The sequence below is a fragment of the Anguilla rostrata genome, chromosome 8, assembly GCF_018555375.3.
Source record: "Anguilla rostrata isolate EN2019 chromosome 8, ASM1855537v3, whole genome shotgun sequence".
Taxonomy (NCBI): Eukaryota; Metazoa; Chordata; class Actinopteri; order Anguilliformes; family Anguillidae; genus Anguilla; species Anguilla rostrata.
This window is the reverse complement of record NC_057940.1, coordinates 5,947,959-5,965,348: the sequence shown is the minus strand read 5'-3', so window position 1 is coordinate 5,965,348 and position 17,390 is coordinate 5,947,959. Positions and strand designations below refer to the sequence as shown.

Here is a 17,390-nt window from a genome sequence, read left to right as displayed (position 1 = left end):
TGTTAAACTGGAGGCGGAGAACTTAGCTCTCTAAACTTGTAATGGCCCTTGCGCACGTTTCTCCTGATTAACCAGCTTTCCGTTTTACAGGCTCGTCTGTCAGCGGACGATTCCTTTCTCGCGTAATTTTGTGTCTAATGCAGTGGCTTTACTGTCCCTGCCTGCATGCCACATTAAACCTGAACACGTTAAACAGCAAAGAGATTGGGCTGCAGTCAAACAATGAACAGAGCAGAGAAGGATTCAAATCAGCTACTTATTACACCACTTATTTGAGGTTCGGTGGTCAGCTGACAGTCGGTGATCAGATTAGAATACCTTTTCAACACTTTCTCCCAAATCTTTATGGTATATTGAAGATGCTATTTTTCTTTTGTGCACAGCCAGATGGTAAAAATGCAACCATGACTGACATTTGCAACATGAAAGACATTTACTCAACAGAACATTCACTGAGGGCCTGATTTGCTGAGACCTTTAGCATGTGCAAAACCTTTTAGCACAGGCAAAACCAGTGGGTCATGGGTATTGGTTTTGAACCAATCGCTGGTTGTGTTCTTAGTTAAATCAACAAAAGAGACTCATCCTGTGCCTCGAGTGTCCTGAGTCTCTGCCGCTTGTATTCTGAAAAAAAATATCTTTCAAAGAGTCTCTTTCTTCATACTTTGCAGGTAGCCAATCGCAAGAACCGTGGTTCTGAAGCGAGGGCACAGGCCACATGGCTTTCTGTGACCAGAGGGAAGTGTAACTGACTTGTGGAGACGCCGGAGACTCCTCTTGTCTGAAGACCAGTTCGGCTTTTTTTAAAAAACCTTTTTAAAGGACGCTCACGCTCAAATCGCGCGATCGATATTTTTCTTTGCGCCGGCGGTAAAGAAGCTGGCGATGACAGTCCCGCGCCCGCAGTGCTTTACTGGTGTGGGGGGGCGGGGGGGGTCAGCTCTCAGACGAGGCCCCGCGTACGCGCCTTTCAGACCGTCGCCAGCGCTACCGCTAACAATGCGTAATGAAGGCCCGCTGTGCGGCGGCCGCAGAGCTGTTAGCGATGCTAACGAGGCTCTCTCTCTCTCTCTCTCTCTCTCTCTCTCTCTCTCTCTCTCTCTCTCTCTCTCTCTCTCTCTCTCTCTCTCTCTCTCTCTCTCTCTCTCTCTGTCTCTCTCTCTCTGTCTCTCTCTCTCTCTGTCTCTCTCTCTCTCTCTCTCTCTCTCTCTGTTTTTCCGTTTCAATTTGGTTGCCTTTGCATTGTTGGCACAATCTATTTTCTTCTGGCAACCATGATTGTCTGTGCCTGCCAGTTTCTATGGCTAAGTGGTGCTCGCTGAGTCTGTACCTCGTCAAGGTGGTTCTCAGTTTTTTGTCAGTAACTGTGGTCAGGTAGTTCGCTACAGCATACTGTCTTTTTAGGGCCAAATAACATTTCATTTTACTTTGCAATTTTGTTTTAGTTTCCCAGTAGGTTATATAATTCTGTTTCAGCTGTGTTGCAATTTGGTTTATTCTAATTATGTTTGTAGTTTTGTTCTGATCCTGAACAGGTGAGGTGTTAGTGTGTGTTAGTGTATGTGGGGAACTAAGGCTCAGGACCAGCTGAGTGAGGGGATTGTTTGCTTTGCTCAACTCTTGGTATTGCAGGGCTTTGTATTGATGTGAGTGGGGGTCACTTTGTTTTAGGTGCTTCCAAAATTTGATTGACCTTTTTTGTATTTTGATAAGTAATGGGTATTGGCCTAATTCTGCCCTGCATGCATTGTTTGTTGTGTTTCTATGTAATTTCAGGATATGTTTACAGAATTCTGCATGCAGGGTTTCAATTGGATGTTTGTCCCATTTGCCAAATTCTTGACTGATGAGTGGACCCCACACTTCACTGCCATAAAGAGCAATTGGTTCGATTACAGCTCCAAAGATTTTAAGCCAAATTCTAATTGGAATCTCTACACAAATTTGTCGTTTTATGGCGTAGAAGGCCCTGCGTGCTTTCTCTCTTAGTTCATTCACTGCAATGTTGAAGTTTCCTGTAGAACTGATTTTTAGCCCTAAATAATTGTAATTTGAGGAATGCTCAATGTAGTGTGTTCCTAACATGAATTTGTGTTTTGTTCCCTGAGATCTGGATCTTTTTGGAATGTCATAATTTTAGTTTTGTTAAGGTTTACTGCCAGGGCCCAGGTCTGGCAGTATTGTTCTAGCAGGTCTAGGCTTTTCTGTAACCCCTGTTCACTGGGGGAAAGGAGAACCAGGTCATCTGCGTAGAACAGGCACTTGATCTCTGAGTTGTGTAGAGTGAGACCAGGCACTGCAGCTTTTTCTAATATGTTTGCCAATTCATTAATATAAATATTGAAAAGAGTTGGGCTAAGGCTGCAGCCCTGTCTTACTCCACGTTCCTGAGAGAAGAAATTTGTTCTTTTGTTGCCAATTTTTATGCCGCATTTGTTCCCTGTATACATTGATTTTATTAGATCATAGGTTTTACCCCCTACACCACTTTCAATAATTTTGTAGAATAACCCTTGATGCCAAATAGAATCAAATGCTTTTCTAAAATCAATAAAGCAAGCAAATATTTGTTTTTTGTTTTGGGTTACATATTTCTCAATTAGGGTGTGTAGGGTGTAAATGTGATCAGTTGTGCGGTGATTTGGTAAAAATCCAATCTGACTTCTTCTCAAGACATTGTGTTTAGTAAGGAAGGTTAAAAGTCTAGAATTTATGATACTGCAAAGTACCTTCCCCAGATTACTGTTCACACAGATGCCTCGGTAATTGTTTGGGTCAAATTTATCTCCATTTTTGAATATTGGTGTTATAAGCCCATGGTTCCAGATGTCAGGGAAGTAACCTACACTCAGAACCAAATTGAATAATTTTAGGATGGCCAGTTGAAATTTTGTGCTTGTGCACTCTCTCTCTCTCTCTCTCTCTCTCACTCTCTCTCTCTCACACACTCCCTCTCTCTCTCTATCTCTCTCTCTCTCTCTCTCTATCCCCCTCTCTCTCTCTCTCTCTCTCTCTCTCTCTCTCTATCCCCTCTCTCTCTCACTCTCTCTCTCTCTCTCTCACTCGCTCTCTCACACGCACTCCCCCTCTCTCTCTCTCTCTCTCTCTCTCTCTCTCTCTCTCTCTCTCTCTCCCTCTCCCTCTCTCTCTCTCTCTCTCTCTCTCTCCCTCCCGCGCCCCATTTAAAGGCTTTTATCGTCAAAAAAATATGGCCACCCGTCGCATCCGCTTCTGAGGGCGCGGGTGTTTCTCTTGCGTCGCGGAGCAAAGTGATGTCACTCTTAAATTGCCCTTCACGGGGACGCTTGGTGCCGCTGCGTGTCTGAGGACTTCCTGGTGCTGAGAGGGGGAAAAACTCTAACGCGCTAATAATGACCGGCTCTTACAACCAGGGCACGTTTTCTTCATGTGAGAGACGCGTAGAGAGAGAGGGAGGGAGGGAGGGAGAGGGGGGAGGGAGAGAGAGGGAGAAAGGGGAGAGAGGGAAGGAGGGAGAGTGAGACAGAGGAGGAGGGAGGGAGAGAAGAGGAGGAGAGAGAGAGAGAGAGAGCGAAAGAGGTGGGGAAGGAGATATACGGAAACGGAAATATTGAGAGAGTGAAAAGTGGGATGAGAGAGAGGGTGGAGAGAGATGGGGAGATATATGGAGACCGAAATATTGAGAGAGAGAGTGAGAAGAGGGATGAAAGAGGGAGAGAGAGAGAAGGGAAACAGAGAGAGAGATTAAGACGGAAAATAGGTCACAGGCCGGTGGAGGAAAGGAGGTGAATTGGGAAGGAAAGTGATTTCCTACTTTTCCATGTCTGCAGCATTCTACACCATCTCAATTAAATGAGCTCTTCGCCTGTTCCGTTTCCGTGGATATTTGTTTTTTGGAGGGGCTGTAATTTGTGCAGCCTGTAGTAGTCGGCTTGGTGCTTTTTACTTTGCCTTCATTCACAAGGTTTAGCTGGATGCTTTTTAAAATTTATTTAAAAAAAGCAACCGCTTTGGTTGCTTTTATTTTAGTGTGTTGTTTGGGTTATTGTATATGTTTTCCAAAATGTTTTCAAAATTAATATAACACAAGAAGTACTCAGATTTCTCATTGTTCGCAGTTCCATAGTTCTCCAGACTTCTTTTCTTTGAATGCAGATTCGTTGATGGGCTTTGACTGCATGTCGTCAAACTGTAGTCTCCATTTTATGAAGCTCTGGCAAGGCTAATGATGCACAAGCATGCACACACACACGCATGCACACACACATGCACACACACGTACACACACGCATGCACACAGACACACGTACACACACGCATGCACACACACACACACACGTCACACACACCACACACACACGCACACACACAGGCAAACAGAGTATTGTGCAGGGGCTGCATCTAATCACATGACCTTCACTTTGTTTTTGACGGCAAAGGCCAGCATGTCTATCTCCATGGCGATGGCCACCTCGCTGGGTTAATTGTCCTTGTTGAGCCCAGGGAGCGTGATTGGTCAGAGTCAGAGTCAGAGTGCTCGGGGTCTGGCTGCAACGAGACTCACCCAAGGCAAACGACGACTGCGTCAGGATAGGCAGGCCCTTGCTTCGTCTCCATGGTGACGGCTCCCACACAGGGTTAATGGTGATCCAATGGGGAGGGTGGGGCCCTGAGGTGGGTGGGGAACGAGGGGGTGGGAGAGGGGGGGTTGGCTGCCTATCCCTGGATGCTGTCCATGCCTTATGGCTCCATGGTACGTGCTGTGTGTGCTTTCATAGATTAAGCTTTCAACTTAAAGGGATATTTCACTTGGTTTAAAACACACACACATCATATGCACACACACACACACTATACACACACGCACACACACACACACACACATGCGCGCACACACACACACAAACACACAGAGAGACACATACATATATATTTGGACCAGATTCTTATTATGACACATAGGATGGTCCACACAGCAAGCTTTCTCTAAAGCAGAGAGATATATTAAGAGGAGAAAAAACCCACAGTGCCAAACATTGGAAATGTGGGAGAGGGACTCATTCTTGGATGTAAATATTTTAGTATCTTCCAAGTAGTCCTGTCAGACAAAAAAAAAAGATCATTTTTAATAGTGAGAGCTTTTTGTTGCGCTGAAAGGAATGAGTTGTGGAAGGTCATTGCAGTACGGTACAGGCAGTGGTAGCTCAAACTGGGCTTGCAGCCAGAAGGTTGCAGGGAGGCTTCCCAGGTGGGTATCGGGATCAGCCCCGAACGGTTGGCCCACGAACAGCGCACTGATTCTTAACTGCGTTGCTGAGCAACAAACGTGTAAATCCAGCCGAGCTGTATAAACGGATAGCCAGAAAACATTCTCTCTGAACTGTTGCACAGGATGCTATGCATTTGCAAGCAGGTGGCGTGACAACCTGCATGAAAATTTCATGATGATGTCTCTTTTAGTTTACACAAGGATAAACCGACCTGCAGCAGAGGCCAACAATTCTTCTGATTGGTCAGATCCTCCGCATATAAAAAAAAAAAAAAAAGAATTTGTATTCATGTCGTACAGTCACGTAGGAGCCTTTTCTTATTCGTTTGGTATCTGCTGCTGTTAGAAATGACCGTAGATTAGATACAGATTAGCCTGAGCCAGCGTTTACCGTCGTGCAGGAATGACAGCCTTTCTCGTGTGTTCAGATCAGCTCTCCAAGAACGAATATCAATTTTGTTTCAGGCATCAGAGTATGAATCGGAAGCTCCAGATACACAGGCATTTGGAAGCTGTGTGTAAGCGTAGATGGGCTGAATGCTGTGTGTGTTTTAATGTTCTTGCTACTACATATTTGGTACCACCATGTTGTACTAAATAGTCACGTTGTTTATTATTATGTGTACGTGTGTAGCACTTCTGGTTAAATACGAATACAGTTGCACCTCCGTTGTAGACACATGAGATTTTCAGTAGGTGGTATTTGTGCAAAAAGTCATGAGGCTGTCCAAAACACACCTGGAAAAAAATTCGTAATCAGGTGTCGTCTTGCAGCAAAGTGTCAACCGTAGCATGAGCAGCACCCTGGACAGCTCCCAGTGGCTGCACCCAGTCTTGACACTTTCAGCACCATGGAGAGCGACATTAAACACCACCAAACTCCCAGTGAAAGAAAGGAACATACCTATTCAATTTATACGTTATTAAACATTGCATTACATTTACATTTATTTGGCAGACGCTTTTATCCAAAACAATGCACAATAGGTGCATACTGAAGGTCATTGGAGCAACTACAATGCACAAGTTTTGATAAAGTGCAATGCTCATTATGTATCAGTTATTCATAGCCATTGAAAGTAGATGTTATTTGCTAATTTTGCATGAAGTTCAGTGTTGTCATCTGAAACCGTCCCGTTGCTTGTTTCTCTAAAAAAAAAAAAACAGCGTTTCAGTTTCGTGTCCTTGCCCACGGACGTGCTGGAGATCGAGGTGAAGGACAAGTTTGCCAAAAGCCGTCCCATCATCAAGCGCTTCCTGGGCAAGCTGTCCATGCCCGTCCAGAGGCTGCTGGAGAAGCACGCCATTGGGTAGGCCACCGCGTGACATCATCACCTTTAGCCCCTCCCATGTGATCCCATTTTCTCACTTACAGTTTTCTCGAAATTTCCTGGTGACATTTCACTGTGTGTATCAGACTGTTTGAACTACTTTAACCCTTCAGACACCAGGGATATTTTTTTGTAGATTGCTAACCATCTACCAGAGACCATCTGCTTTCTGCAATATTCAGAACAGTAGTTCTTTCATCTCATTGTGCACACTGGTTAGCAATGGGATTCATTGAAAGATTGAGAGTGAGTTTTTGGATTTACAGCATCTACAGATGTAAAGCACTTCAAATATGTATCTGACCCAATGCTAATGTGTATGTGTGTGTGTGTGTGTGTCACTGCTGGTGATAGTAGTAGCGGTTCTAGAACACTGACTTAGAATTTTGAAAAAAACATTCCAAAAAACCTACTCAGATGGTTAAAGGATGGTGTGCCTCTAACAACCGCCTCTCTCTCTCTTTCTTTCTCTCTCTGTCTCTCTCTCGCTCTCCCCCTCTCTCTCTCTCTCTTATTGTCTCTATCTCTCTTTCTCCCTCTGCCCCCTCCTCTCTCTGCCTCCCCCTCCCCCCCCTCTCTCACTGCCCCCCCCTCCACCCCTCTCTCTCTCTCTCTGCCTCCCCCCCCTCCCCCCACAGGGACCGTGTGGTCAGCTACACCCTGGGCCGGAGGCTTCCCACGGAACACGTCAGCGGGCAGCTGCAGTTCCGATTCGAGATCACTTCCTCCATTCACCAAGGTGACTTCCTGTCGCTGGCTTCTGTTTATTTAAACTGCTGTGCTTCACAGTGTCACACACTGCCGGTCTAGTAACAGATCCTCCTTAGAGAGGAGAGGCTTCGCTAGGGCCAGGTTTGTCATGTGGTCACAGTTTGTTTCAGTAAAATAAATGCTACGCCTCATTGATTCCTAATTGCAGCAGGCTTTTTATTGCTGTTTATTGCCACGTTATAAAATTAAGTTCTAAAACAAATCAAAGTTTATATCTCCCCTCAGTGATTTTATTTGTGCCATTATATATGTATTACACAATAAAGGAGAGACACCGGAGTAGAGCTGAAGATAAGAACACGTTCCTTCACTCAGTCTCGAATGTTGGCTCAGGTTCTGAAGATGTTGAAAGTAAAGTAAACAGTCTTTATGAATGCGTTCAGGCTGTAAGGTTGAGATGCTCGTATGCTCTGTACAGAGGGGGTTAGAGTGAATATTAATAATGAATGATACCGCGTATGGCCTGTGTCTTAAGGGTGACTCACTGTGGTGCATCCCCAAGTTCTAGCTGTGATCTCCTTTCTTCTCCTCTCCCCTCCCCTCCTCTCCTCTCCTGTCTCCTCCCCTCCCCTCCTCTCCTCTCTCCCCTACTCTCCTCTTCTCTCTTCTCCTCTCCTCCTCTCTCTTCTCCCCTCCTCTCCTCTCCCCACCTCTCCCCTCCTTTCCTCTGTTCTCCTCTCCTCTCCTCTCCTCCCCTCCCCTCCTCTCCTCTCCTCTCCTCTCCTCCCCTGCCCTCTCCTCTCTTCTCTTTTCCTCTACCCTCCTCTCCTCTCCCCTCGTCTCTCCTCTCCTCCTCTCTCTTCTCCTCCCCTCCTCTCCTCTCCTCTCCTCTCCTCTCCACTCCTCTCCTCTCCTTTCTCCCTGCCTCTCTTCTCTTTTCCTCTCCCCTCCTCCTCTCCTCTCCTGTCTCCTCTCCTCTCCTCTCTTCTTCTCCTCTCCTCTCCTGTCTCCTCTCTTCTCTCCCCCCGACAGATGACGAGGACCTGTCGGTCAGCACTGAGGCTGATCGCCCCGCTGGCGCCTGTGCGCCAGGCCCCGAGGTGGGCGGGGCCACGGGCCCAGAGGTGGGCGGAGCCACGGGCCCCGCGAACGAGGCCCTGGCCGAGGACGCTGTCAGCGTGGGGCCCGAGGCCCCCGAGCTGCCCCTGGATGGGGCCCCTGGGACGAGCGCAGAGGGGGCCGCGGGGGCCACTGCAGAGGCGGGGCAGCCAGAGGAGGGCGGGGCCGGGGAGGCGGAGGAGGGCGGAGCCGGGGAAGAGGGGCGGGTCTCCTCGGGTCCGGCGAGCAAGTTCGGAGAAAGCGATCTTGGAGGAGGGGCCGAAGGGGCCGTCCCAGAGGGGGAGGCGGCTGGGGTGGGTGATGGAGAGAGCGGGACGGCGGGGGAGGGGCCCCAGCAGCAGCAGCAGCGGGATGGGGAAGGGGGAGGGGCCGGCTGCTCCCCGTGCATGAGGACCAACCCCAAACGCAAGAGCCGGCCCTATTCGCTCCCCGTGTCCGAGCTGGAGACCGTCATGGCCTCGGACTGCGGCGAGCCGGAGACGCCTCGAACCCACTACATCCGGCTGCACCGGCTGCTGCACAGCCTGCCGTCCGCCCGGCTCAGCCAGGACTCCGACCCGGACCCCGAACCTGAGCCCGAACCCGGGGCCGGGGCCGAGCCTGACCCCAGCACCGACCCCGACCCCGACCCCGACCCCCAGGACCAGGGGCTCAGACCCCCCGAGGCCGAGGGAGGGGCCAGGGAGCCGGGTGAGGAGGAGGAGGAGGGCGACGCCCCCGAGGTGCCGGAGAGCCCCGCCCCCCTCCCCAGGAGGACCCTCCCCTGCAGCTTGTCCATCGAGCACCTCTCGGACCTGTCCCAGCTGCTGGAGAGCGAGGACGCCCCCGGCGACGGGGGTGGGGCCCTCGCCAAAAACCACGGCGACGGCGACCCCTCCTACAGCAGCGCCGGCCTGCGGGGGCGGAGCCACTTCTGCGGCCACGCCCGCTTCTCCTCGGTGGACAGCGCCCGCCTGTCGGACAGCACCGTCTTCTCCTCGCAGGAGGAAGAGGAGGAGGAGGAAGAGGAGAGCTGCGCCTTCGAGTCCGCGCCGGACGCGTCCCGGAGCCCGGGGGCCCGGGAGGCGGGAAACGGGACGGCCCAGGGCCAGGAGGGGAGCCCCCAAAACGGGCCTGATTGCGGGGGGTCTCCCGTGCCCGGACCTAGCAGCAGAGCCACAGGTAAGCAGAGAGCTGCCACTGCGTGTGTGTGTGTATGTGTGTGTAAGTGTGTGTGTGTGAGTGTGTAAGTGTGTGTGTGTGTGTGTGAGTGTGTGTGTGTGTGTGTGTGAGTGTATGTGTGTGTGTGTGTGAGTGTATGTGTGTTGTGTGTGTGTGTGAGTGTGGTGTGTGTGTGTGTGTGATGTGTAGTGTGTGAGTGTTGTGTGGAGTGTGTGTGTGTGTGAGTGTGTGTAGTGTGTGTGTGTGTGTGTGTGTGTGTGTGTGTGTGTGTGTGTGTGTGTGTGTGTGTGTGTGTGTGTGTGTGTGTGTGTGTGTGTGTGAGTGTATGTGTGAGTGTGTGTAGTGTGTGGTATGTGTGTGGTGTAGTGTGGTGTGTGTAGTGTGTGAGTGTGTGTGTGTAGTGTGAGGTGGAGTGTGAGTGTGTGTGTGAGTGTAGTGTGTGTGAGTGTGTGAGTGTGTGTGTGTGTGTGTAAGTGTGTGGTGTGTGTGTGTGTGTGTGTGTGTAGTGTGTGGGGTGTGTGAGTGTGTGTGTGTGTGGTGTGTGAGTGTGAGTGTGTGTGTGAGTGTGAGTGTGTGTGAGTGTGTGAGTGTGTGTGTGTGTGTAAGTGTGTGAGTGTGTGTGTGTGTGTGAGTGTGTGTGTGTGTGTGTGTAAGTGTGTGAGTGTGTGTGTGTGTGTGTGCTTAGCACCGCATTCCAACGAGCCTCATACACTGTGCATTACCAGCCCCACGGCTGGTGCTTCGCACATTCATAAAACGTGTTTTTTCAATCGTGGATGGTGATTGGCTGAGACCGCATTCTGCGGTGATTGTAAATCCGAGACAGTAACAGTTATTCAAACAGCCTGCTTGTAAACAACACCACTCTGCGCACAAACTGTTACTTACAAACAAACTGTTATAAAGTAAATAATATTGTGCCGTCAATTAATTGCTTTTGTACGTTATAACCGTTTTTTTTAAAGCAGTACAGCACTGGAGGCCGTGCTGTATTTTGAGTACAGTCACGGGTACAGGGGGTTGCTGGCACTCCACTTCCCATCCTGCCTAACAGCACCCCTGTAGTCATAACTATTCACCATACAGTACGACCTCTTAATGCCATATTATTTAAGGAAGCTCAAGACCCTTAAATACTGACAATACAAAGCGACTCTGTTTCGCCGCACAGATTTATATTGCGGTGCACGCTCAGGTTTTCCCTCCACTGCTCATTGTGGTCTAAATTAATGACAGCTTTTTAAGTGATTTCTCTGGCTGTTCTGCTCCTGACACGGCTAATCGTGGCTCGCGGTGTACGGGCTTTCAGCGCGGACGAAACGCTAGCCTCGCGTGCGTAATAGCGTAGTAATTGAACTTTAATCATTCAATTACGTCGACGCATTGTACTCCGGAATGAACGTTCAAACAGGTCATCGGCGGAATTTCAGAAGGCTTCGCCGCGTCTAACAGGCCCGACAACCAATTAGTGAGAGACGGAGAGCTGGACTCTCGCTATAGATTTTTGGGTAAGATGCCATCGTGTTCTAATTAAGCCCCTGAACCCCCCCCCCCCCCATCGACCCTGTTTAACTAACCCAAATAAATAATACACGCCGCCCTAATTATTTTTCATGTCTGAGAGCAAGCAGGGAGACCTCTCAGTGTCAGCGTTGCACTGCTCCAGTCCAGATGCGTCGCTGCCTTGTTAATTAAAATCGCCCAGTGGACTGAGCCACAGGGTAAACAGCCCAAACCATCGGAGCACCTCTGGCTTGCTAATCGACTCTGAGCCCATACATGAACCGACATGTGCTGATGGGGGTTTGTCTCCCCGTCATGGTGGTCTCTGTACTGATGGTACGGTGATCTCATCTCTGTCTGTAAAACCCTTGTTTCCCCTCCTCTGGGATTACAAATGAAAGAATTCAAAAGTAGGGCAGACTGTCTGGTATCCTTAAAAAAAAAAAAGAAAAGGAAAGAGAAGAGAAACCTCATTGAGCGGTCTCAGGATGAGCGGTCTCAGGTGGTCCAACCGTCATACACGGATACGTTAGAGGAAATAACAAGGCTTTTTTTTAAAAAAAATTATTCTTTCTGAAGTGACGTTTATTAAAGCAGAGAACCGGAGGTATAAATTCGAAACGCGGTCTGTGTCGTCCTGTTTAAACATGGAGGAAACGGAAAGAAAACCCTAACTTCTGACCGCGTAAGGTCACAGTCATGCGTCACAAGGAACGACCCTCCTGCTAAGACCTCAGTGTACCCAGGAACTACACACAGAAAGTCTTTAGCGTTGACCACAGTGAGGCGGTGTTGTGCCCTGGGGAACAGCAGTGCATCATGGGCCCGGCACGCTGACAGAATGCAATTAACGGCACCGACTCCTGTGGCCGTAAATTTGCGGCGCGTTTCGCGCTAGGCGGTATAACGAGAGCAGATTTACTTTCGCCCCGAAACGGTCTACGGATTCCGGGAATAGAAACGTATTCATCGGAATCTCAGTCACGCGGCACACATTCTACCGGAGTAGTCCGTTTAACTGAATTTATCGGTACTGTAGCGGTAAACTGCTGTCTGTGTTTTTGGAGACGGTAAACGATGAGCGGACTTCGCGGCGAAAATCGGGAGAAGGAGAAGGGAAAGTAAGACGCAAACGGATCCGTTTTTTATTTTATTTTATTTTATCTCTCTTGGCTCTGGGACTCATTCTGCTTTTGTCATCTCCGTAGGCTGCCCCTTGCCATCCAGTCACCATACCGTCAGCCAGCTTCCTGCTTTGCGACCTCACCCGCACCATTACCCAACCGTCGACGAACCGCTGCCACCAAGTAAGCTCAGGACACACACACCCCCCGCCCCCGCCGCAGACATCACCCCCGCCACGGCGGTCCCGTATGTTTGCTGTCCTACCTGCAGCTCCATTTTGTGTGTGTCAGTTAGAGTTTTTGTTCTGTTTTTTTTTTTTTTTTTTTTACGGATTCCATTGTTTCTCCCGGTTACGTCCACCTCTTTACTGCAAGCTTTGCTTCAAACTGCAGGCCCTCGCTAAAATAAAGTATAACTTAAATGTATGGGAATCCCAAGTATGACGACCATTGGTGTCAGTAAATTGAATAGTGTCCATACAGTGTGTGGAATCTGTTTTAAAATGACAATGAGTTTCACATTGAAATTATGTGATATTTGAAATCTATGAGAAATATATGGCATGTATTTGGATAATTTCATTATTTTTTGGGCTGTGCCTTGTGTATAAAGTATGTTACTGCGTTCATTATTCTGTTCGGTGTGTTTTATTTTTTTATGGATTGGCTTATTTTGCCCCTCTGGAGAAATCGGCTCTTTCGTACAGTTTCCTGACAAAGCCGACAAGCTGTGTCTTGACTACTTTGTAGTTTTGTAGTTGATGGTTCTTGTCAAGATTATGAATAGATGTTTTCACCTTAAACTTGGCTTAATTTGTAGGTCATGTTTAGAAATAATTGTCCAGTATCGAGGACCAAAATGGGAGCGTGTAATGAAAGGGTTAAATGTTTAATCAATAATGCTGTTGTAAGCGGAAGTATTGGAGTGTCAACATTGCACTCTTGCCCCTTCTAGGCATTAGGGACTGGCTACAGAGAGGTGGGAAAATGATCTTAGACATGTGCACTGGTTCAGAAACATGCTACCATGAGGTTGTAGGATCAGGCCCTGTGTTTTCACCCAGTTTTTAATTCTTGAGCCCGGATGTGTGTACTGGCTTCCCTTATGATACGCACAGAAGCTAGCCGCTTAAGTCACCTTGAGAAATGAGCAGAAATAAGCCATCAAAGTAAATTTAAAATATTTTATTAAAGAGACACTGGCTTCTCTTTATAAAAACAACGGCTTTTTGAACCTGCCCAAAGTCACATCAGCGTATGCTCCCACTGAGCTGGGTGGATTATGGTGAGACAGGCATCTGGTCAAAGGGCTAAAAATAGACCAAGGCAATTCAACAGGGTGTTCCCTGATGGAGATCTGTCAGCTACTACCCCCCCCCCCCCCCCCCCCCTCCCCCGTCCCGTCCCCCTACCTCCACCCCCAAACTCTGCTCAGCTCAGTGGAACTGCCATCAGAGTGAGTTGCATAATGGCCTTTTGTGCTGTTCTGTGTATTTTGGTTGCCGGGCGGAGCAGGTGAGGCTCTGTGGTTGGCTGGTGGTTGTCGAGCGTGCTAAATGCAGTTAACCTCTTAGAAGAGCAGATGGTTTTCTGTGGAATACATTTTTTTCCAGTTCTAAGTCAGTGTTCTAGAACTCTTTCAATTACCAGCAGTGATTGTGACATCAGCATTAGAACGTTCAGCTAAGAACATTCTAATCACACATTTGTGACCTCACACATCTTAAAGGGGTTAGGGTCGGGGCCACCGTTCGCTCGTGCGGCTAGTCGTCAGTCCTCCGCGCGTGCCGTTGCCATGGTTAACTTGCTCATTTTTCTCATGGAGCGAGCGCGCTCCGTGGCTCTGCTCCGAGCCTCGGCAGATGCCTGCGAGATAGCCTGCGCGCTTATCTCGTCCCCAAACACATTACTCCTGCCGCGGAAGGGGTTTCCAGCGCACGACGGGGAGGGGGGAAAAATAAATCCTGAAGCGACAGCGGATGCAGCGTCGGTGTGAAGTTTAGTGCGCGGCTGCCCACTCCGCTGAAGGAGGACGCCATGTTTTTGACAGTAAGAGAAGGGCGTGTACTGTCGATGCGTGCAAGTACCGTGTATCTGTATGGTACTGATGCCTCAGAAAAATGATCCCATTGACAATTTAAGGTATTAGAGCATGAATGTGTGATTAGAATGTTCTTAGCTGAACATTCTAACGCTGATGTCACAATCACTGCTGGGGATTGAAAGCGATGGAGTTCTAGAGCACTGGCTTGGAATTTTGCAACAGCATTCCGCAAAGCTTTCTCTTCAAAGGGTCAAAGTCAGCGGTGTGTTCCGCCCCGTTCCCCATGTCACCCTGGGACTGTGGGGGAGTGTGGGAGAGTGAGCTGAGTGAAGAGCAGGGGTATAAATCCGCCCGTTCCTCCTGGGAATCGCTGGCGTGACGCGATCCTGATGCAGAACCGCGTCAGGACAGGACAGCCACGGCCGTCTTGCACACGGCGGTTGAGAGCCACGAGGCTTGTTTCCCGTACCCCCCCCCCCCCCCCACAGCGCTGCCGTGCCTCCCGTGGTGACACCGTTTCTCTGAGTGTGAAATGTGGGCCGCGCCCAGGCTGGTGCTGCTGGCACGGGCAGCGCGCTAAGTGGCGTTTAAATCCCCCCCCCTCCCCAAACCCCCCTCCACCCCCCGGCCACACGCGCGGGCCATGGAATCAAGCCCAGCGGAGTGTGTGGGGGGGCCCACGTCTTCACCACACCTGTCTCCCGTGTGACACAGGTGTGAGGCGTGGCTTAGATACGGACGCTGACTCATTCCTCTCTCTCTCTCTCTCTCTCTCTCTCTCTCTCTCTCTCTCTCTTCAGCTTTTGCTCCCTCTCTGTCTTTCCACGGGCACACACACACACACACACACACGCATTCCACCCCACACTGTAGTGTGTACATTTTGAATCAGCTGTAAAATCTGCGATTTACCCAGACTCCATTGCTCCTGATTGCGTGATCTTTCCAGACATTTTAGTCGCTACCTGTGATGCGCTCTTCATGCACGCTGCCATGATAAGCTGTTGGAATGAGGTGTGCTTTGTTAGGGTTGGACTAAAAACCCTGCAGGAAGATAGATCTCCAGGAACAGGGTTGGGCAGCCCTGCTCTAGCTGTTGAATACAGAATTCCCAGGGTGAGCGATTCTTACAGAATTCCCAGGGTGAGGGAGTCTTACAGAATTCCCAGGGTGAGCGAGTCTTACAGAATTCCCAGGGTGAGGGAGTCTTACAGAATTCCCAGGGTGAGCGAGTCTTACAGAATTCCCAGGGTGAGAGAGTCTTACAGAATTCCCAGGGTGAGAGAGTCTTACAGAATTCCCAGGGTGAGTGAGTCTTACAGAATTCCCAGGATGAGCGAGTCTTACAGGATTCCCAGGGTGAGAGAGTCTTACAGAATTCCCAGGGTGAGCGATTCTTACAGAATTCCCAGGGTGAGAGCGTCTCTAAGGATCTTCCTCGTCTTCTTTCCCTCCCGTTTCCGCGGCCGCCAGACTGGGAGGCTCGGATCGACAGCCACGGCCGGGTGTTCTACGTGGACCACGTGAACCGCACCACCACCTGGCAGCGGCCCACCTCCGCCGCCACGCCCGACGGAATGCGCCGGTCCGGCTCCATGCAGCAGATGGAGCAGCTCAACCGGAGGTGGGGGGCGGGGCTTGTGGAGGGGCGGGGCCAGCTGGGGGGGGTGGGACCAGATGGGGAGGGCGTTTGGGACGTTTCTGGGTGTGCCGCCGTTTTCTGTGTGGAGAAGGGGTGGGTGTGGCTCTAGAGCTAGCTAGTGAAGAAGTCCAGATACAGCAAAGCAAAAAGGCAAGCCGACGGGGCTCGTTCAAGAACTGGAGTTGGAATTGCTTTTCCTCGGCGGCGTCAGCTGAAGTTCGCCGACGGGATTAAAAGCGATGCGGAGTTGGCCTGTTTTCTGTTGGATCTGTAATCAGTTTTACCGGCAGTGTGAAGCTGGCAACAGTAAGGACTCTAAAATCTTCTCATTTAATGTTCCAACTATAAAACCGGTATTACGTTCAACGTAATGGAATTGCTTCGGGTATAATCAAATCTGCCTTCTTACTGTTGCTCACAGTCGCTCATTTCATGGTACTAACGTAGCCTCTAGCTATCCAGCTAGCCATGTTAGGTGGTGTAACTTACTCGGTGTGGGTTGGGTGTGGTTGCAGACGGAGGAGGAGACTTCTTTGATTTTAAACACAGGCTAAGAAATCCTGCATAGTATTCCTTTAACTAAATACTCATATGCTCATCTGGATTTTCCATTTCCTGTCAGTGACAGGCTGTATAAATGTGTGAAATCAGTTGATCTGTTGCTAATGAAAGAAGCAACATATAGCTCTCATATCTCACTTTCATCATTTGGTTCCCTGCCAAATTAGTTCATGTAGATCAATGCTTGGTTTAATTAAGATCACTCCAATTAATTAATTGTTTTAGTGCTTTGAATGATCAATACAACAGATAATTAAGCAAAACATATTGACTGGAAAAGCCACCCTACTTCTAAGAGGCAGACATTAATATAAATAAGCTAACAGTACTTATAACTGAACATTTCCATGACAGTTCTTTCACAAATTACTTCCAAGTAACAGTGAGAGGTGGCAAATTCATATGAATATTCAATTAAAAGTTCAATCATCAAGAATGATTAATTGCCACAGATTGAGCTGAAAACAGCATGGGCAACGCAGTGTGAAGTCATCACTGGGAGTCAGCAGTGCCGTACCGCTGGAGAATGTAATTCTGCGACGAGCCCACAGCCCTGCAAATCTGAACTATGCTTCCACCTAGTGGACGGGAAAGGGAATGCGCTCACGGGCACCTGCTTGGTGTCCTTGCTTTATCTGGGAGCATTTCTGTGTGTGTCAGGTGAGGCGCGAAAACACAGCCTTTGAAATAAACTGAACCCGCGAGGAGTTAACAGCATCTCCTAATTAATATAACTGCTTTCTGCTTGATACAGAGGGGGGGCATTTCTATCACATTCAAAGTCCCCCAAATCTTCTCCAGTCATGTAGACATTTATTCGAGAGCAGAATCTTTTTTTCTCTCTCAGACTCCCTCTCCCTCCTCACACGGGTGGGAGTGGGATTCTGCTGACCCCCTTTTCAGCTCTGTCCGCTAACACCTCAAGAAGGAGCGCAGTGTAAAAAGC

At 49.1% G+C, this 17,390-nt stretch overlaps 1 protein-coding gene and 1 long non-coding RNA gene across 2 annotated transcripts in view; one reads left to right on the top strand and one right to left on the bottom strand.

Moving 5' to 3' along the window:
• The window catches only part of hecw1b (HECT, C2 and WW domain containing E3 ubiquitin protein ligase 1b), a 58,841-nt gene that overhangs the window by 27,348 nt on the left and 14,103 nt on the right, over positions 1-17,390 (top strand). The window contains exons 7-11 of the mRNA XM_064345547.1: positions 6,416-6,558; positions 7,218-7,318; positions 8,323-9,570; positions 12,282-12,380; positions 15,715-15,865. Coding sequence (XP_064201617.1) covers positions 6,416-6,558; positions 7,218-7,318; positions 8,323-9,570; positions 12,282-12,380; positions 15,715-15,865 — 1,742 coding nt within the window. The remainder of the gene's footprint in view (positions 1-6,415; positions 6,559-7,217; positions 7,319-8,322; positions 9,571-12,281; positions 12,381-15,714; positions 15,866-17,390) is intronic.
• On the bottom strand, positions 1,819-2,896 carry LOC135260678 (uncharacterized). The gene is made up of 2 exons (XR_010331718.1): positions 2,744-2,896; positions 1,819-1,898 (listed from the first exon to the last, which is right to left on the bottom strand). It is a non-coding gene; the product is annotated as an uncharacterized LOC135260678 (long non-coding RNA).